The sequence below is a fragment of the Nicotiana tomentosiformis genome, chromosome 2 (genome assembly GCF_000390325.3).
Source record: "Nicotiana tomentosiformis chromosome 2, ASM39032v3, whole genome shotgun sequence".
NCBI classification, from domain to species: Eukaryota; Viridiplantae; Streptophyta; class Magnoliopsida; order Solanales; family Solanaceae; genus Nicotiana; species Nicotiana tomentosiformis.
The window spans coordinates 75,889,299-75,911,839 of NC_090813.1; the positions used below are offsets into that span (position 1 = coordinate 75,889,299).

Genomic DNA, 22,541 nt, shown 5'->3' on the forward strand with positions numbered 1-22,541 from the left:
CCCACCCCCACCCACCATTCCAACTTTCTCGATCCATGCTAAGGAAACTCATCAAATGAGGAGGGCTTTCAGAGCTAGCAAACAGATCAAGCCTACAGGTTAAAATAATTCTACTTCCATTTTTTTCGTCGGGGAAAGATCTTTTCACATCATCCCAAGCCTCAATACTCCAAACATCATCCAAAACAATAAGAAAACGCTTAAATTTCGGGCTTTTGTATAACTGTTCAGCTAATTCATCATTGGTCTTTGCATTGGCATGAGAGAGATCAGTGACACAGCGCAAAATGCCCAATAGCATTTTCCTAACCTGATACTGTTGGGAGACAGTAATCCAAGCGCGGATATCAAAATGATTCATCAAGCAAGGATCACTGTAAGAGGCTCTGGCAAGAGCAGTTTTGCCTATTCCACCTATACCCACTATTGGGACAATATTGAGTTCAGATGACAATCTAAAGAGTCGACATCTGATTCTTCCCAAGTGATCATTAAAGTCCCAAAATCTGTTTTCTTGATGTGAAGCTTGTTCTGATGAATTACCAAGTAAGGACTCTCCTGCTTGGAAATATTTGATGAATTATAAGCCATATCTCTTATCAGCCCCTCCCAAATTCTCATCTCAAGTTTTGTTGCTGAAGGTAGTTGAATAAAAGCCTGCAAAGAACTAACCTCATTATGAAGAGCTTCAAATGTTGCTCTTCTTTCAGGAAATAGACATATATCCTGATTCAGCAGCTCCTCCAATGTCAGTCTAACTGAATTTAGAGCAGCATAGATCATCCTTTCCTCCCCTTAATAATCTTCTGGTTAACTGGGAAAATTCCTGTTGTTACCTCAATTAGGCCTACAAATACTCAACAAGACAATAACAATCAAACGGGAACTTAAACAAAAAAGAAAAGAAAAGCTGCACAAAACTATGAAAGAAATGAACATTGCAGAATATCTGGAAATGAAAAAGAGGCGATCTTGCTGGCGTTCCACAGTTCAACAAATTTCAAGGTTTTTATTCCATAGAGAACAGTTGGGGTTGGCTTTAATAAAGTCAACTTGATCATTGCTATACCCACTGGGATTAAAATAAAAAAGAACTTATTTTATCTTAAGCAAACTACAACTACTCGGAAAATTATATCTTGGAATGAAGAGCTAGAGCTACTAAACTTTTAATTGGTAGCTAGGATATAAAAACAATAGTTTATTCAGGACAATAGCTAGCAGAGTTGATTCCAGAAAAAACTGAACTGAAACTGGATATATATATGGAGTTAATTGCAGTAGTTTATTTTTGAAGCTCATGCATGCCATCTGCTTTTGACAGCATAGGAATTTAAAAAAAAAAACAAGAAAAGACTCGTATCTCGTGGAATTTAAAGGACCGCAGAAAATGCTGCTATGGAGAAATGTATAACAGGTGAAGCCCGTGACACCACGAGTAGTATTTGCATGCATGTTCAAGAAGCATAATACACTTATACAAGAAATTTGGAAATAATAAAATTAATAATAAAAACTTCAGCATATAGGGGGTGATTGAATAAACATGAGGAACGAGAGAAGACAGAATATGAAGCATTATCTTTTCCTCTCTTTTTTTCCCTTCAAATCATTTATTATGACAAAGGTTATTGCATATGAAACCTGGAGTTCCTCTCGGATGGGGATGAAGATGATGAAAACCAGACAAGTTTTCAATTGTCTCATTTCTTTCTTCAACCTTGTGAAGACATCTGGTTTAGATTATAAAATGTGTTTCCATGAAGACTTAACTGTCTTAATTATAGAAAAGAACGAAAAAGTGCAGCCACTAAATTCTGGTCCTGAATTGCTGCTACTACAAAAGTACAAATTTGCAGTATTCAGGAAGGTTTCCTTCAACTTTAACAACCAATATATGGATTTTTGTCCAAAAGAGAGAAACTAGATTTCAGCAGTAACTACCCACTTTATCCCTATTGATTGGCATATTCCTCTCACGGCTTAACTGTGTCCTTTTCATAGTTTTTAATTAAGGAAAACGATTAAAAAATGAATAAACGAAAACACCGGGAGCAAAGCTCTGAACGACAAAGTGAACTTCTGCAATCATAAGTTCAAACTTAAAATTGAGCCTTACTTCTTTGTTTGTGTGACCGAAAATAGTGAAGCATATGATTTCAGTTTCACTCATCATTCATACCATATGGGCTAAGAAACTTAACCAGAAAATAAAGGAATATCTAAGCTAGTTGAGACACATGACATAACCCACAAAAGGAAAGCGAAACATTTGTACAGGACCACAACTATAGTCACAACCATAGTCGACTAACGAGAGAGAGACGCATTTTAGTTTACAAAATTTGATTACTCGACAGCTACTCAAGGCAAATGGATTGCCCCCATACAAACAACAAATGGACTGTTATTATACATAACTACAACCCCAGAAATGCTCTGGTTTGGGAAGAGAATCTAATATATTCAACTCCCGCTGGCAAAAAGACCTTTGCATACATATGTGGGGGGATTCATTCTTAGTTCCAAAATTTGATGTCTTTGACTAAGGAGTATCCCCATTTTCAGAAAACGGGGTTTCAATCACCTTGACTTCTTTCCAAAACTTTTCATAGTAAGCTCAGGCCCCATACCAATTACCCAACTTCAGGCCCTGCCTCACTAGTCACACTGATCTTTAAGATATAGTACATGACCAGAGTGATGAATAGGCAATAAGCTGGCAGAGTCCAATGTGTTTGTATCCATGTGGTGAACCATTACCGTTCACAAAAAATGGGAGCACAATTGTTGGTGAACTACTCTCAATGCTCTATACAACTCGAACCCAAGTCCCACCACACATGGGACAGCCATATGCCCACCGGCTGATCCACCATACTTCCTTCTCATTTTGAGTGGCGGAAGGGTTGCCACCAGGTGAAGTAAAAGCTGAAGTCTGTCTCAAACATCTTATGCACTGCAAGAAACAGTCAACATCGTAAATTGAGAAACTAAACTTAGACTACAATCAAATTATCTTGTTACGCTACTCATATCAATGAGGTCTCAACAAAATATATAGGAATAAGACCATGTTTGCTTACCATTTGCTACTAAATAGAAGAGAGCAAATAAATTGAAACTAATGCTAAGCGGGATTAGACTAAATCTGGATGAAAAACAGGGTTCGAGTGAAGCTCGCTTTGCTTTGCTTTACTTTTCCCAAGATATACCACTCATTGGGTAGATATTGGACAAATTTACTAACTAATGATTATAGCAGATTTCATCAGAAAACCCAAGGACTGATCAGCAAGATAAAGTATGATGTGGCCTACAGCCTAATTTCCATTATTTGATCAACAATAAGTAGATTCTAAACCAACATACAAGTTGACCTCAGCAGCATTAAGTACACTCACCTACGAAAATCTAAGACGTGACATGAGGATACTAGATTGTACACATGTGAGTGAGTCATATACGGTAGGTAAAAAACTGAATTATAACAATTATCATTTGTTATGCAACACTCGAACATCGAAACGTTTTGATCTTAATAATTTAGCATTTTAAAATCACTTCTCGAAAAAACGATTCAGCATTTAAAAAACATAATTAGAACTTTTATGCAACATAGGTAGCAAATAAAACGTCTAAGACACAGAAATACTTCCAAACACAACGCAAAATAAAAAGACAAAATATCCCTAAACATTTTGGTGAAATTAATGAAAGTATCCGTATGATACGGTATTACAGGAAACTAAAATACCAAAACACCAAAACATTAAATCAATGAGACTTTTAGAAGAAGGAACTAAAGCCACATTGCAATGTTAGCATTACCTTACAATGGATTCTTACAAGAAATTTATGTCAACTTTATCCAAGTAAATATGTGCATAAATTTAAATGCTAGCGTTGACTTTTATTCTTCCCAAGTTAGGGACACTGGCCTAATTATCTCTCCAGTACACAATCCAACTTGCTTAATTATAACTTTATTTATGCCTTCATGCAAAGAGATGCAATAAAAAATGAACTATAACAGCAATAAATTGAATCTAGGAATAAATAGAGATCCAAATGTTTAGACAAACCTTATACCAAACTCCTTCAAGCCCGGTCTTCCAAACAGCTGTCACAACATCTCGTCGAGACCCCATTATACCAAGATATGCACCCAGGCCCACTGAAGTATTCAACCCAAAAGCAGCGTCTCGTTCTGACATCCTACGTTTCCTTGGCCACAAACCATGAGCTCCATAAGATACGTCACAGTTTTCTGATGAACTGCACTCAGTCAAGTCCCTTGATGGGCTAAGCTTAGAATTATCGTCCACGCCCCCCATATCTTCTGAATCAGACCAAGGTCCACCAAACATATTTCTCCTGTGCCATTCCTCAGCAGGTGGATGGAGCTCTAATTCACGCAATAGCAGCCCAGCAGCATCTGCACCTCTAGGGCGAGGCATATTCTGCAAGAAAAGGGAATGAGATGAGAAGAACTGTAGAAGTCTAAGAATTCTGGGGATTCCTACCCAAGCCTACATAAGTCGTTTTGTTTATGTTTGGTGTTTTTTTTCCCAATAGAGGAGGTTTGATGTACCGCAGTGGCCCAATTGGAGTCGACAAATATAAACGGCTGATCCCAGCCCATCCGACAAATATTAAAAAAACAAAAGTTTCCTGTTATTTTCTTTCACATCTTATTTTCTTGTATAAGACATAATTAAAATAGGATGACTGGAATAGAGGAGCTCTACAGAAGTGCTATGCTATAGAAAGATACCTAACACAAGTTCTACAGAATGATTCACTAACAATGTTACATAGGGGTGTATGTTGCCCAAGATATTTACAAAATGAGTAGTAGAACTCTGTAACTGGTGCGATAGATACAATGGACTTGTTTGAATCCCTAGCTTTGTAGGTCTGACCAAGTCCAACTTATTATACTGTTCACAGTACCTTCTTGATACTCATTTGAGTAGTATTACCTAACCTTATCCCTAAAAAGAAGATGAATGTTGTAAAAATCCGGATGTGAAAATGGATATATGGTTATACAAGATTAGACAAGAGTTAGAAATGAATAAAGAGGATTTGGTCAAATCAATGTAGACCTCTCTCTAGTTGCACTAACCACACATGTTATTGATAAAAGGGAGAAAAGTTTTCTTAAAAAAACCTTAAAATTTTGCAAAATCCGTGGACTTAGTTGAGCAGATTTTTAAAAAATTGCTAATTTGCTTTAAAAGGCAAATTATTTAAACATTAAAATGAGATTTAGGATTGAATTGTAATTGATTGATATTTCCTTTCACATTGAAATCTAAGGTGCCGTTTATTAACATTTACCATGATTAAAAAGTTAGCATGTCCCTTAGTCAATCATCCATAATAATTTTCTCATATCTTTGTCATCAACGTTTCTCCAGATACAGGACTAGTTTTTGTTTTTTCCACAACTCATTCATGCAGTTCTACCAGCCATCCTTTAGAAACACATGCATACTGTTAAAGTGTGTGACCATCTCATCCAAAAGCTTAAATAGAACACATTTTCTTTTGATAAAATTATGTCTTCAACAGGCCTCCTCACGTGTGGGCCTGATTCTTTTTCATGAGCCAAGCACGTGAAAATTCTTTTTGATAATGGGTGACAGTGAGACTCAAACTCACAACTTCCACCTGCTTTCGTACCATATTGAGTGTGTGGCCACCTTATCTCAAACTTAAACAGTTAGAGCGAGCACACTTTTATTTCCTTATAATTCAACACATGTAAGTGATTTAACATATTATTGATGCTAAACATATATATATATACATATGCTTGCACTGTCAAAAGTAATATTCAACTATGGCATAGAGGACTGGAGCAGAACAATAATAGTATCTTTTGAAGGACTTCAAGTGGTATAGAAAGAGAATGGGACTAGAACCGTAAGGAGGAATATTATTGCAACAATTTGTGATAAACTGATGAACGGGTATAGAATGTTAGGAAGGAAGCTCCAAATACATATCTAGCAGCCAGAACAACAGGAATCATTACAGCTATAAATGTTGAGTTATGTAAAAAAAACAAAATGCAAGACATGTTCACTCTTACATGCATTGCACATGTACCTCAACAAATAGAACTAATGACAGTAGAATTACCTGCATGTGAGGTCCGAGGGAAGCTTCAACTACTTCTGGCAAAACAGTGTAGTTCCCATCAATGTAATGAAGGCGGACCTGAATGTTGCTGCTTCCAACCTGAGAAACTGGCAATGGATGCACCAAACCAGCAGTCCGACGACAAAGATCCATAAGAATAAGAAAGAGGACCCTCACCTGCATGACAGTTTCAATTTAATTAATATTTCATCCACATAGCGCATAAGTTCGCGACTTCAAACAGGGAAAGAATCTTATTTGATAAGTTCAAACAGAGAAAAAAAACTCAGATAGGCTTTCATTTTTTGTGGGGAAGGTGTGTGTGTGTGTGTGTTGGCGCTCCCCCCCCCCCAGGGCGGGGGTGGTTGTAATCTGCTGAGAAAGAACCCCTTACCTCCTCATATGTGTATCCTTGACCAGCATTGCCAGAACCTATCCTAGACCGTTTAGATGGACCTTCTTCGGACCCCTTTGCTCCTGTCCCAACCTGACCACCTGGTGTTGGTTTTGCACCAGAGTTGGAATCTTCTGCTTTGCCTGGAATACTGGGTTGAGACTTTTGCATTGAAGAATCTGCATTCCTTTGAGCAGCCCCCATAAAACGCGGTAATTGTGTTCCACGGAAGAAAAAACAGAAATGCAAAAGTTGACATAGCCGATGCAGAAAATGGCAGTCCCCTATAAGCCTAACAGCCGGAGTTCCAGGGAAAGTGCCTGTGTTGATACTTATGGGCATAAAAGTAGAAGGACCAGTTATGGGGTTTGGGGCTGAACTAGGAACACTGTCGGCCGTACTACTAATTTTTGCAATAGCTCCTTGTACCCAAGCTTGCATCTGAGTGCTCCCAGTGGAACTTGCAGTACCACCCTGAGCACCTGAAAAGCATAGGTCCGTGGTTTAACTAAGAGAGAGGAAGTGAATTCTTGGATCCAGAAAGGGACATCCTTTAACAGCACATAATATAGCAAATTACACTAACCCTGAGAAGTCGCAGGAGATGTAACACTTTGAGTTGGACTAGTCACCATACTCCTACTCCCACCTGTACCAGCAGTAACAGCATGACTAGCCAATGTACGGCAGAAACTTGCGTAGCGTCGTAAACGCGTGATGAAATGGGAGGCCAGATCAAGTATAGCATCTACATATGCCTGAATTAAATCATCCCAATACTTGAGAAACTCAAACACTGAATGCAGAAATAGAAGTATTTAGTCACACACAGAAAGATGACAATCACTAAGACATACTATTCACTTGTGGAGGCCTGTGGTTGGGGAGGAACACTGAACAAGTGAAAGTAAATACCTGGATACTTGGCACCAGTGCTGGTTCAACGGCCATCGCCTCAGGATCAATGCCAAACAGTGTCTCACTGGAAGCTTGCCATGGCTCTGGAACCAATGCTGATGGGTTTGTTAAAGCTGATTCAATCCCCTTGCCAAGCATATCTAGCAACAATCTTGCTTGCATGTCAAGCACCATTGCCCGGACTTCTTGAGCATTTGTACCTTCTAGAAGCCTGCATTTTATCCTGTCTAGGCTCTGCATTATATGGACCAGATCTATCAGAACTCAAAGAAATCCAAGAACGGGTCCCTGAGAGTGAACTTTGATGAAATAAACAAACAGGTTTAAAATTCAAGAACTACGTGTATGCAAGTGAGCACAGATTCACTGAAAGGAAAAGATGATCATATAATCTGACAAAAATGCACACACCACATGTATATACACTCACACAATCTTCCACATGACAGACTACTAGATTAATATTAAGTTGAGAGAAATAGAAAACCAACTGCATTGCATATCTATTTTAAGGACTTCACTAGAACTACAATACTTCGTTGTGTCATCTTCAAAAGATACACATTAACAACGGCATCTAGAAATTGGGTGTATAAAAGAAAGACTAGTTTTGTGGATCATTTTAATACATACAATTCTGTAACATTTGACTGTTTCTATGCCCTTCCGCAAGAGCTGTACTAAGTTTGATGCAACATGCAATTCCTTCTATTCAAATTCATTCAGATGTTCATTTTTCATTTATGGATCAAAAGCACAGAAAGAATTAGTAATTTCTCACAAGACATCTTCAGGCAGTGTCAGCCTTCTGCTAAAGAAATCATTTCCTCTCTTACTTCACATTCTCATTTCTCCATTGTTTTGACTTCTCACAATAACCTCTTCTCAATTGATGCAATCATTATCTTAATCTCACTTCAGTTTTCTGGATTTTTGTAAAGTTTCACTGTTCAGATACTGTCACATGGTGTATAAGTTTGGGGGAAAGGGTTGAGGAAGACCCCCCACCCCCCACCTCCTTGGCACCTACATCTTTAATGATAAGTAAGACCTCTGCAGATTGATTTAATTACTTTGTATCAAGGTTTTCATTATATAAAACTGTGTCCAAGATTTTTGTCATGACAGGATTCCACAGGGAGAAACGTATAAGTAATTTGACCATGCTATTTATTTAATAAGCAAAAAACACGTCTTTTGCATATCCTAACATGATATAATATTGTATTTTCTGATTGTATTCAAGAAAGCGCTGTAAATCATATATTAAAATAAGCAAATAACATCAAACAGAGGTTTGCACGTTCTCATGATATAAAAAAAATATTTTTTGATAAGGATATAAAAAAATTATATACTTAATCAATACAACAACTATGCCTCAGTCCCAAACAAGTTACGGACTTGCAGTCGGCTATGTGAATCCTCACTTCTTCATTTAAGCTCAACTCATATCATCATACTAAATAAATAAAAGTGAAATAAGTTAAACACACACACACATATATAATAGAATTAATAATAATAACAATAATAATAATAATAAATAAATAAAAAGTTTCCTACAAGTCTAAAACCTGTTTCCAACCAGAAGATAGCACATATATGGATTTTTTCTTCCATTGTGCCCTATCTTTAGCCAAGTGTAATACACTGCTCCAAAATCTTCTCCAAAGCCTAATTCACACCCCCAACCCCACTCCTTCCCACAGAGATATGAATTCTCCATCCTGAGTAAGCGGAAGTCAGAATAATATCATGCAAGAGCAAAGCTCATACGGAGAAAGGCAAAGCATATAAAAGTATGAAGCAGAACGTGAAATCCAGTGTTCGATATTTGCACTAAATTGCTCTATATTACCAACAACAACATAATACCTAGTAATATCCCACACTGTGGGGTCTGGGGAGGGTAGTGTGTACGCATACCTTACCCCTACCTTGTGAGGATAGAGAGGTTGTTTCAAATAGACCCTCGGCTCAGGAAAGCATAAGCACCGCATTAATGAAAATATAAACAAGAAGAGAAAGTACCAAAAAGCCATATAAAAGCAGAATAAAAAACAACAAGACAGTAAGGTGATCAACAATGAAAGAAAACAACGGTTAGTCATAAAAACCTACTACGAACAGAAAGCGAGACTGCGTGCCAATACTACTGTTATGAACACTCTAGACTACCTACTCTACTACCCTCAACCTCCATATCTTCCTATCCAGGGTCACGTCCTCGATCAGCTGAAGTTGCGCCATATCTTGCCTAATCACCTCTCCCCACCTCTTCTTTGGCCTACCTCTACCTCTCTGTAGGTCCTCCAATGTCAACCTCTCTCACCTCCTCACCGGTGCATCTGTGCTCCTCCTCACATGACCAAACCACCTAAGCCGCGCTTCCCGCATCTTGTCCTCAATAGGGGCCACACCCACCTTGTCGCGAATAACCTCATTTCTGATCCTATCTAACCTGGTGTGCCCGCACATCCATCTCAACATCCTCATCTCTGCTACCTTCGTCTTCTGGACATGAGCGGTCTTGACTGGCCAACACTCAGCACCATACAATATCGTTGGTCTGACCACCACTCTGTAAAACTTACCCTTAAGTTTCGGTGGCACCTTCTTGTCACACAAAACACCGGAAGCGAGTCTCCATTTCATCCATCCCGACCCAATATGATGTGTGACATCTTCATCTATCTCCCCATCCCCATGAATAATAGACCCAAGGTACTTAAAACTCCCTCTCCTAGGGATGACCTGCGAGTCCAGCCTCACCTCCCCTTCCCCTCCTTGAGTCTTGCCACTAACTTACACTCCAAGTATTCAATCTTAGTCCTGCTCAACTTGAAACCTTAAGATTCCAGGGTCTGCCTCAATACCTCTAATTGCGCGTTCACACTGTCTCGCGTCTCGTCAATTAGTACAATATCATCTGCAAATAGCATGCACCACGGCACCTCCCCTTGGATGTGGCGCGTCAGTACGTCCATCACCAGAGCAAACAAAAAAGGGGTGAGTACCGACCCCTGATGCAACCCCATCATAACCGGAAAATGGTCCGAGTCTCCACCCACCGTCCTCACTCGGGTCTTTACTTTATCATACATGTCCTTAACCAACCTAACGTAGGCAACAGGTACACCTCTAGCATCCAAACATCTCCACACCTCTACCATATGCAAGTCCTTCTTTCTCTCCCTATACCTCCGTCAAATTTGATACACCAGGATGATAATGTCCTCATTATGAAAATGATAGGCTTGAAGATAGATTTAAATAAAAGAAACATACCGGTCCATACTGCTGTCTATGCTGAGTTGAAGGAAGGGAATGGAAATCTGCATCCAGTACAGCAATGACACTGTTCAAAGCAACTGAAATAAAAGCACACATCATTAGTGATTGCCTGATCCTTCACGCACGCGCCTGATCCTTCCAGGATCATGTAGTCAAAATTACTCAAACAGAAAAAGGGCAGAGATCAACTGATAATTATTATCAAATCCTCAATTAAGAAAAAAGCAAGGCCAGGTGAAAGCTCAAACTCTAACCAAGGCCTGCAGCAGAACAGGTCAGACATTATATCAGGCTGAAGCAGAATCTCTTCAAACACCAATAAGAACTAAAGCTACTCATTTTAATAGACTTTGTGAAGATGGAGGACTTTCGGAAGACAAAACAAAAGGCACAACTGAGGATGTCATGGAAGAGGAATAGCCGTCTTCAATTTCAGAGTTAAAGCAGAAGAAACAGAGGAAAACAAGGAAAACAGAGCATCTAAGGACCGATGGTACTCTTCAACTACACAAGAATTTCAACTAAAGATGCTATGTTTTTTTCCATTTTGCAGTTCCATGAAACACAAGAAAGGATCTTCCAGCAGAATGACCATGGATTAGACAAAAGATTACTGCTATCAGCTATGCTAGGAACATGAATGCAACTTTAAAGTGAAGATATGGCATTTCAATTCTTTAGGATACCATCTATTGCACAAGGGTGGGGGTTATGATACTTGAACCCGGAAATTAGTACAGAGAGAGACCTCAATAATTAAAACAGGAATGGAATTTTTAATTTCAAAGCTCTTCATGGCTTCTTATGATTTCATATTAACGCATCAAATAGAGAACAATCATAAATCCTATCATAGAGCTCCGCTGAAACCTGGTTAGATATCAGAGGTCTGAAATTCTATTTTAGCTCTTGATCATGATATCAAGTTTGAAGTACTTTCCAAATCCATTCAGCAGTTCAGTTCTAAATCTGCCAACAGATTAAGCTCTTACCAATACCATCCTCCGCAGCGCTTTGTGTGCATCCCACGGCATCCCACCAATCAACTCCAACCAAAAGACTCCACCAAAATCTTCCAATAGAAAGAAAAATATGTCATCTCTGGGAAGACGGTTTAATATCATAAACCAAATACTATCTAACTTTTTTTATAAGGTACCAATACTATTCTAACTAGATGTAATAACAGTCAGATTGAAATGTCTTAATTGAGCATATTAACATGATTCAAAAATTTTAAGTATAGTGCGCAATAGCACATGTACCTCTCAGCAATTGCACGTTCCCAATTCGCAGAGTTAGCTTTCACCTGATTACTTGGAACAGCAGGAGGAAGAACTCGAATAATCTTCAATATTGTACAATCTCTGCTGGTATCATGCCAAACAGAAGCTGAGCAGCAACTTGTTGAAGAGAAGGCAGGAGCAGAAATGGCAGATCCAACATCAATATGGTAGTTATCAACAGGGGTGAAGCTTGGACCTGAGAATACATGGACGCCACCTCGTAGAAAAGCGACAGCTATCTCACCACCATGAGCAGAATACACAATACGGGCAAGAGTTCTAACATCACTAGGAAGATCAAAGGGATCAAAACTAACCCTCTTTCCCATCTCCACACCAGAGTCAGCCATGTTTCTTCCATCAGAAACTGGTCCTGCTCCCACTGCTAGGGGTCTCTTAAAATCATTTCCTGCTGGGATACATTTAATTACTTTACTCACCCATACTGTCTGTTTTGGCGCCTGGCCACCAAAGCTGGATGTAGGATTTCCAAATATTTGGTGGAGGACAACATCCTCCACAGATGATTCCCAACGTTGAACCCTCCATCCTGTGATTGAAGGACCTTCATCGGGATCATAAGGCGACATGTACTGACCTACAGCAACAAAAAGAAAAAATATTAGCTAACAAATATAAACTTCTAAAAAGTTAGTGCCAGAAAGAAAACCAGATAAGGGAGAAAACCATCCTCACTAGAAAAAATTGAAGGGCAAAGAGGGACATTAGGTCCGTATCCGTACCCTCAACAATCACAACAGCTATAACAGAACCACCACGGGTCGGATCAAAAGCAACTGCAGTAACACCAGAACCCCATGTCGTGGTAGCTGTGGATTGAGCTGCTGCTTCAGGACTAACATATGCAGAAAAGTTGGAAACTGGTGAACAATGAAGTGCGACCATGTCACTGTAATGTTGCTCCGTTAGTTTTTTGCCTTGCTTAGCCTCTTGTAATAAATACTCCTGCCAGCTAAACAAATATGCAGCCAAAGGGGCAAATCCATCCCAAGAAGGTGGATTAAGGGACGGTGGAATCCCATTGCTCACACTTGTCTTTGGAGTTGCTTGAAATCCATTACCAGGGCCAGGTGTCACCTCCCAGACGACAACAGTTGATGGATTGACAATGGGAACTCCAGCAACATGCATTGCTCCAGAGTCTGTTATGATAGCATCAGCAGCCATGATGCCACTAGGACCCGCTCCCAATAGCCCTTTGCTTGTGCAAAACCATTTTGATGGTGTACCATTCTGATTAGGCGGCCATTGAGACCAATGGAGCTGAACAGACCCTGATGAGAAGACAGAGCATACACACAGAAAATTCGGCCATCCAGCTGCAATCAAAATTAAAATAAAATTAATTAAGGAAAAATTTCCATTAAAATTGATACTTTGAATATGAAGAACTCCACGGGCACATGATGGCAGAAGTAGCAGGATCAGCAGCAGAACAGCAGTGTAGTGCTTATGGGATTGACTGAGGTCGAAGGTCAATTATTTTAATATGGTATTAGAGCCAGACTCATCTCTATTCTTGGTTTACCCACCGTTGGGCCCCCATGTTGTGTTGTTCACGTTCCAAATATCCTGTCTTGGGCATGCAAGAGGGTATTAGAGTTCCATATTGGTTGAGAATATGAGCTGTCTCCCCATATGGTCTTGGGCAATTCTCGCCTCATGAGCAAGTATTTGGGATTGAATTAGGCCCAAAGGTCCAGTCTTAACAACCTTAAACGTTGGGGTACGCCATCTGGAGTCGAGCATCCCCTGCCACTGGTAAGGCAGTTTCAATGCGCCTTGGGTTCATTTGAGGTTGCTCAAACCTCGAAGCTAAGCGAAATATAACCATACTTCTCCTCACTTAGGTAGAGCTTCTGTCTAGGCACCAAGATGCTAAGGATGTGTCCCACACCTATGGACTATTAAAACGAGCAGTACTGAACAATAACTATTTCACTTAATTATAATTTCATCAATTCCTTTATCCACATAATTGTTGTTTGTGAATATAGTTATTATTTTTGAATTACATATATTTTTTTCTTTTACTTTTCTTCAGTTGTGCACTTTTTCATAAAGCTCGCGCTTTAATTGAGCTATATGCATTACTTGCACTTTGTGCTTAAAGCCCAGCAGATATCAATGCTTTTTTTTGGTTTTTGCCTATGACAACATTGCTTGTAACACGCACCATAAATGTTTTTGAATCACTTTACATATATCCCTACTAACTACTCATTTGATGGAACATATATAAAAAGAGATAGAGAAACAAGGAACCTACCTGGAGATTGTGGTTGCTGTGAAAGGAATTTCTCCTCAAATGTTGACTTAGCGGAACCACCAGTTCTTGTTGAAAGCCACCTATACTAATGTTAGGTAAAACAAAAACAAGATATGAACCAATCGAATTATGCAAATTCTTAAATCCAAATTTCGAGATATCATAACAATTGCATACCGGAGAAACTCCTGATAACCACTTTGTAACAACTGCAATATCTTGACGCCATTCATACTCTCGCTGCCAACAACTGGCATCTCGTACCAGATTAGCTGGACCCTGAGTAACCAAGCATACATGTTAGGTAAGAATACTTTTTTGAAGCAACAATATAGAAATAATCATGAACGTGTAGCATATGGGAAAAACCAAGACTCAATCAGGTATTGGCTACCAGGTGTGACATGGAAAAAGTGAGAAACCCCACACCAAGAACTTGCAAGTCACCGAAAATACATGCAAACAGAAAGTGAAGAGGGCAACAGAATGCACTATAATCCAGAAAACCAGCATACTTGAGAAGTCTGAGTCCAGATTGTTATTCTCCCATGAAAGTTAGCTATGAGCAGCGCACGCGGACAAGAAGTAGGAGACCATTCAATGAATTGGACAGAATCACGAGGGGAATCTGTAGAACATAAAAAGTTGTAAAATACGAAATATCAAAAACATACCACCAGCCATAGATGAAAGGTAACCAATTCTGCACAAAAGTTAAAGGTGTGCATCTCTTTAGACAAAATTCAGTTCAGTGCAACAACAACACGATGTACCAGAATTTTTAGGGCCCATTAGTTATGTGAAAAAAAACGCCTACCCATTAGAAATTAAAACAGCCCAAGTGCTCTCGAAAAGACACTCGGTTGTTTCAAACAGTCAAACGTGGGCTTCAAGGGTGTTTCTTAACTACATGCAACCATTTTCTAATCCAACGCAATCTTGTAAAAATCAATTAACTGCATTTTCAATGAATAGTTCTGAATAATATGCCATAAGGTCTTAGCTTGATTCAGGCTTTGCGTGGAAACTAGAAGGATCATTTTTGTCGAAATGCAATTGTACCAGATATTTATGATCATTAAGATAATTCAAATGTTCGGTTCAATTGGAAACTCCCAGATATTTTAGTATGAACACTGATTAGCAATCTAGCACACATGCCAGTAGATGTATGTCGGAAAAAAAAAATTGAAAAGAACCAATCTCAAAAACAAATGAAAAGACCATCAGAATTCTTCAATACTCTGAAGGTACAATCTATATGTTACTCAGAAAGTTGAAAACTTAATTAGTTGCCCCTACATGAAGAGCTGTTTATCCACCACAGCTTTGCATTGCACCATCTGTTATATATTCTTCTATTCACTATTTCTAAAATATCTCTGATTTTCCTTCTATTTGCAAGAAAATAAAAAAAGGAAAAGAAAATCCCATTCATAAAAGACTGCTGACTCTAAAGCAGCGAGCCTCATATTTGAGGTTCTAAATGCGTTCGCAAAAGGAAGACAAATCCTTGGCCATTACAAAGGTGAGTACAAATTGCAGCTATTCAATGCACATAAACAGAAAAAATGAACGAGTAACAAAGTTGGCCAAATAAAACCTCCAATTAAGGCACTCAAGCTTCAGAACATGCAACAATATTACCCCAGTAATCAATACCGGAAAGTTATTTTACAATACCTGCTATAACATTGAACACAGTGCACTCAGTTGGTCGCTCTGGGATGACTATATGTATAGGGATCCAGAAAGGTGGGTTTGCATTTGAACTACAAAAAGTTAGACACTAATAAGAAGAAAATAATACATGCAAAGAAATAAAGTGATATCTCGAGAATTTGACTACATTGAATTTGTTGAAAATTTGCACAGCCTTCGCATTTTTAGTGGAAACACTGAAAAAGTTCTTGATAGCCAAGCGCAATAAATTACAGTGTGCTGAAATAATTTGAACAAATTATACCACTTACTATGATGGAAATCAAACCTCTAACCTTGGAATCCTTGCACATGTTTCGGAAGCACAAGCTATTGCATTTAGCTTGCCGCACCAAGCAACAGCACTGAGAAAACAATCAAACAAACAAGTCAGAAACAAAAGACAATAAATCTACCCATTTGAAATGAAAGCAATTACCAGAGGAACAAAGAGACTGACTGACTGACTGACTGGGGGGGGGGGGGGGGGGTTAACCATCTGACTGTTGGAGAATGGAAATAACATCAAAGGCATGCTCTTGATAGCAAATTGAAGGATATACACATTCTTGATAGCGAATTGAAGGGCATACACATAACATTAGATGTATGATGAATCATGAAAACCCAAGCATCAGTAGTTGAATAGCAAAATAGACGTCATCATTTACATGTTGATACAAGATGGAATTTCAGGCTCACCTCCATCATAGCAGCATTGAAAGGAAAAAACATTCTTATAACGACAAGTATAAGTGTATAATAATGTGCACAAGCACTATCTGCAATGTCAAAAATTGAATAACTATCATGGAGACAAAGCTCCAACACCCCGGGGTTTGAACATGGCATAGCCTAATATTGGTCCAACATAGTTATGGCAGATGTGATTTATCCAGTGAAATCAGACACATGCCTACTTTATTGCTTAATGCCTAACATTCTAGAGAGAGATGGGGCTAGTGATATTAAACATATCAGGCATATCCGATTGCAGGGACTCCTGTGAGACAATAGCCAAGCTTTTTTCTCTTATATTAAGAATAGCGCTTATGGGGATTTTTATCTGGCACAAAAAAGGCATTTGTGGGACAAAACAAACTTAGATGCTACATTGCAAGTTGATCTTGAGCATGCTTATAGTTACATTAATATGCCACCCTTGATATCATATGGCATTTGGGAGAAGACGGATCTGACGAACTAGATGATGTCTTTCCACAATTAAATTCTCTATTCTCATCCTATCAAGTCTATTCATTTCCTGCGTGTTCTTCATCCAAGCCCCATAATACTTCTAAAGCTGTGTTTTTAAAGATGAAAATGCAAAAGAAAAAATTATCTATGGAGCTATAAGCAAAAAAGCGAAAAGCAAAGTGTATGCTCTTTCGAAGTCAAACTTCTCTTAATTTTTTGAAGATACAGATATTACCTGACTTCAACACTTGTAACATCAGATTGAATTGAACTTACTAATTTCAGCATTGATCGTACAATAGTGAGAATTTTCTTTTTATCAAGACGATAGTGACAATATTAGCACAACTTGTAGTATTAAAAATAATTAAAATGCAGCTTCAACAAGGTCATGGAAAGATAAATTTCAATTGCAAAATTTAAAATTCAATATTCGACTAACCAATGATTGAAAAAGAATTTCTTTGCAGCATTCAGTTTCAAGTTTAATTAGTTTAACAACTGTACCTAAAGAGTAGGAAAAAAAGAAGAAAAGGGAAGTTCCCTATTGGAAACAGCAGAAGAATTCGAAGTGCATCACTCCACACATGAGGTGATAACCCCTCACTTCAATTGTTTTGTTGCTCAATGGCTTTGACGATAATCTTAAGCAGCTGCATATATTTGTTTGCTGCTGACAAAAAAAACATTTGTTTACTGCTACCAACAACTGGTTGAAGCCAACTTCCATATAATTCTTTATTAATCTTCATATAATATATCTAATTGTCAATCCAAATGAAGATCAAACAACCCCACCCCCAACCGAATACCAAAAAAAAGGATGATAATGAGTGAGCAAAAGAGTGAGTTATTCTTCATGATTGATCTAGCAACCATAGCCGCTAGACCATAATTGGTTCACTCATTAGGTAAATATTCATTATGTGGTCATGGTTGCTCCTTAAGACAGTGACTTGATTGATTCTCTGTCTACTAAACAGTTCCCTGGTTGAAGAAGATATAAATGTTTTAATAAGTTTAGGATTAGGATCAGTAAACTCTTCTTTTCTTATATAGAAGCAACAACTTTTTCACCACTCAACTTCTTCAATCGTCCAGGAAATCTTGTCTTTCACTTTCATGTTCTTTTACAATAACCTCCAAGATATGCCACAATCACCCTTCCTATTCTTGGTTTTTCCATAACAAACTAAGGCACTGATACAAAAAGGAAGGAGAACTCCTTTCCCTGTTCTCCGAGTCAAGACCAGTCTACACCATCATAGCAACTAGCAAACATGGTCACAGGAGTCGGAAATTTAAAAAACAAAAATAGATCTATTGGCAGCCAATACACTCAGTTCATACAGGAGATAAGATTTTTTGATGAAATTGATAGGTAGCTACACAACTCAGATATGTTGGAAGGTTAGTCTTCACAAAATGTATGTTCTAAGCACTTCTCAAAAAAAAAAAAGATATCCTTCTAAGAAAATGTATGTTCTTAACATTACAGTGTGGATATGCAGAGAGATGTTAAACCAGGAACCTTCACCACTTTATGCAATGTAGCGAGATTTATTACTTCTCTGTTAGGAATAAATAAGAAAAAGAAAAGAGGTGCACCCAAGGGTGTCACCTAGAGGTCAATCAAGTGGGTTGAGAAACCTGAGGTCTCAAAGTTCCAGTCCCAACGGAGGCAAAAACATCTTCCCATCTATCCAAGCCTTGGTAGATAGAGTTACCCGATACTTGTATTGGTGGGAGGTAGCAGGTACCCTGTGGAATTAGTTGAGGTGCGTGCAAGCTGGCCCGACAATTATAAATTTAAAAAAAAAAGGGGGGGGGGGGGGGGGGTGTTCTTTCATCTCTTCTATATCAAGAACTCCTCTCGTCTCTTCTTAAAAATACTTAATCTATCGTCTTACTACCCCACTGAGAAAGAAAAGATGAATACCCCATTGAGCACATAAGATGCTATGGCAGAGACCAGAGGAAATATAAAAAATTTCCACACTAGTATGTTTCAAATACTGAAACTAGGATAATTTCAAATACCAGGATAATTCTCTCTCTATCCAGAAATCACAGATGTTTTGATGAAATATCAACTGCTAACCACTCACTTAAGGCTAGATGTCTTTTACTTTTACTTGTATTTTAGTTGGCAAAATCTTTCTGTTGTAACTTGCCCTATAGATATTTTTTTGAGAAAGGGTAAAAATTTTATTCATCGGTTTTCAATCAGCACCCAAAATAATGTTGGTATCTAATACTTACAAGAAGAAAACGCTTGCAATTCTTACAAGGAGTCATAAAAGTCAAGCAATGATTCTGCATCATCTACCAGCTGTTAAAATTAGAGGAAACTTGCCCTATAAATATTCTGGACTTTCTCAGCTCCCTAGCAGTCTAGGCATATGTACTGGAGCTGTTTCTTCTTTTTGAAGTCCTTATCTTTGAAACTTGCATCTTCTTGATGCCAGTCAAAGAAACTATTTACTTAATCAAAAAAAAAAATCTCTGTATCCAGAAAATGAACAGAGAGAATCAAAGAGCTTTAGGAACAATGAACACTGAAACTAAAAGAATACATCAAAGTTCCTTCTATCGTTCTTAAGACCATATTGAAAATGCAATTTTGTTTTTTCTCATTTCTTCCACATTCTAGTGAAGAATTTAATTCAAATAAAGCAGATTTTTGTCTAATTTCGTTATGCATAGGTGAATTACTGCATATATGAACAAAATATACTGTGCAATTCCTTATGATATATCTGGAAGTTAAACTTTTAGCTAGATGATTACGAGGAGCCAAATGTCTTAGTAGTATGGTCTAGGTAGGAGACAAATGGTCGGACTAACAAGTCAACACTTTGATTAGCCCCCTTGCTATCATTGAAGCAGTGTTCGATACTCTGCAACTTTAGAACTCAATTGAGTGACTTTCACCAATTCAAAAGTTAAACTGGGACGTCCCAGCATGTTTTCGATATTCAGCATAACTAACCCCTTTTAACTATGTAATATTCAATAAATGACTAATGATAATTTTTCCTGCTTTTTCCTTCTCAAAAAAATATTTTTTTCTGCTTTTCTCAAATTTGGTCATTTCCTTGCTTCTTTAGCTTCATTACAAATGTTCAAGCTAAATTTGATAAAAGAGAACCACTCTAATCAAGGTAAAATTATTATTATCCTCTTCTAATTAACTTCTCCAGTATGAGCTTCACATCTTATGTAAACTCACATTGCTGGTATAAGACTAGTCAATTTATGATGATCTATTGTTAAAGGCGCAATTAACTCCATAGGAGACAATATGAGCAAAAGACAGGAATCCCTAAATCCCGCAGGAAAGAAGTAAATACAAGTGTATTCCCCCTACTCGCTTAAGCTTTTAGATTAGATGGTCAGGCGTTTCAACATCTATCACATCATAGGAGATTCGTGTAGCCGGAACTGAGACCTAGTTATTATTGTTGTTTTATTCTCACTAAGATTACAGAAATATACAAAGAAGCTGTGATCACATCAGAAAAATTCAGCAATGAAAAAGAATCACCTGAAATTGCGGCAAAGTTCAGGAACACTCATTTTATGAAGCAAATTGGACCTAGGTTGTTTAAGCCTAATGCAAAAAACGGTAGCAGGATTCACAGAATCCTCCTCCATGGGATCGTCGTTGTCGACAGAAGAAACCTCCTTCTCAGTCGCCACGATTGCAGCCCTCGGGTGATCGTCTTCACCAGTATCAGGTTTGTCCTGAACCTTATTAGAAGCTTCGAGAGAATTCGTAGTAGTAATAGCAGAAGAAGACTCCTCTTCAGAGTCTTTAACAGCAACAGGTGGAGGAGGTGGTGGTTGTAGATTATTCATTTGAATAAACCAAAAAGGTACAAAAACCCTAATTAATTTATATATTTTTGTTGGAATTGTATACGTATATAGTGAGAGAAACAAGTTAGAGAGAGAAGTGGGTGGCCTAAAGTCTTAACAATTGAAGGCGACAGGAATCACTATAGTGTGCGAGTGTGTGTGTGGGGTTAGGGTTTGCGTTGGATCGGAGAAATTGGGGGGAATGTGAAGTCACTCACAACAAGTGACGAGATTCCAGGTGGTGGAATTGTTTTAGCTTTTCTTTTAAGCTGGTGTCAGTGTTTTATTACCACAGCATTTTTAAGGCCAAACTCGCCCAATCGCTGCTTGTTTTCTGTTGTTTCTAAAATTTTTGGCTCAGTTGGCTGAGTGGGGCGTTGGTGCTGCTCTTGTGATTGGGCAGGTTTCATATAATAGTGGTAACAATATGTACTGTACCCCTGCTTTGTCTCTAACTTGCAAGTACCAACACCAATAACAACAACTCAGTATAATCCCACTAGTGGGGTATGAGTAGAGTGTTATTTTCAATAGACCTTCGCCGTCCTTCCCTCCAAGAACTCCCCACCTTACTCTTGGGGTGACTCGAACTCAGAACCTCTTTGTTGAAAGTGAAGGTTGCTTGCCGTCAGAGCAAACCCTCTTATCCTATACATCTCCAATTTTAATCAGATTATTTTTTTTCCTTAAATAAATTCCTTAAATTCTTTCATAAGCTACATAATTAAGTGTATCAGAAAATAAACTTTTTTTCCTTGATGTCATATTAACAAATATTTTTCATATTTATCGCATTCATTTGCTAGAAATTAAAATAATATGTATAATAGTGGTCTTGTTCATATCAAGGCTAACTTTTAACTTCAACAAATATTTACAATCTTAATAGTAACCTTATACGAACAAAATTGTATTATGTCCTGCTCTTTGATAAGTTTAACATAAGTAGTTATTCCGTGTTAGAAAAATAGTAGATATGATATCTCAAAGGAAGTGTCCGGATTCATATTTTCTAAAACTGTCTAGATTCATTTTGTTGGACATTTAGTGTCTTTATTATTTCATATAATAATGGGTCATTATTCTATATTTGTAATTGTTGGACCATTATTCACTCATTATAACATCTTGATTTCCTTCGCTTATACACATTCTTTTGTGGTAGAGACTAAGTATATAGAAAACGCTCTCCTTCCTTCTGTTGGATTTTCTACCAAGAATAAATCTTTGTTAGTTTCTGCTCCTAATTTTATACTATAAGAGCTTGTTGAATCCTAACAAGGTGAAATATCCTTAAGGACAGAGTCTTTGACACGCTTCAAGCTTAAAAGAATTTCGTAAATGTTTTGTGATCAAGTATTTTCCGTAAGATTTACAATAATCTTAAGGATATTTTACTTTGTTATTATGGAGAATACTACTTATAGAATTTTGATGGACTTTA

At 38.0% G+C, this 22,541-nt stretch overlaps 1 protein-coding gene across 2 annotated transcripts; it reads right to left on the reverse strand.

The window, feature by feature from the left end:
• Positions 1 to 2,211: 2,211 nt before the first annotated feature.
• LOC104092743 (mediator of RNA polymerase II transcription subunit 16) lies at positions 2,212 to 21,433 on the reverse strand. Of its 2 annotated transcripts, XM_009598409.3 has the most exons (16): positions 20,784 to 21,433; positions 16,336 to 16,404; positions 16,022 to 16,110; positions 14,854 to 14,966; positions 14,516 to 14,617; positions 14,339 to 14,423; positions 12,792 to 13,388; positions 12,028 to 12,646; positions 11,755 to 11,834; positions 10,757 to 10,839; positions 7,463 to 7,699; positions 7,134 to 7,305; positions 6,548 to 7,029; positions 6,154 to 6,330; positions 4,086 to 4,463; positions 2,212 to 2,959 (listed from the first exon to the last, which is right to left on the reverse strand). In XM_009598409.3, the coding sequence occupies exons 1-16, from the start codon at positions 21,095 to 21,097 to the stop codon at positions 2,813 to 2,815; spliced, it is 3,744 nt and encodes a 1,247-aa protein (XP_009596704.1). In that variant the 5' UTR covers positions 21,098 to 21,433; the 3' UTR covers positions 2,212 to 2,812. The 2 variants fall into 2 exon arrangements, with proteins under 2 accessions (XP_009596704.1, XP_009596705.1); XM_009598410.2 differs by lacking the exons at positions 16,022 to 16,110; positions 16,336 to 16,404; positions 20,784 to 21,433 and having other exon boundaries at positions 14,339 to 14,418.
• Between the last annotated feature and the right edge of the window lie 1,108 nt (positions 21,434 to 22,541).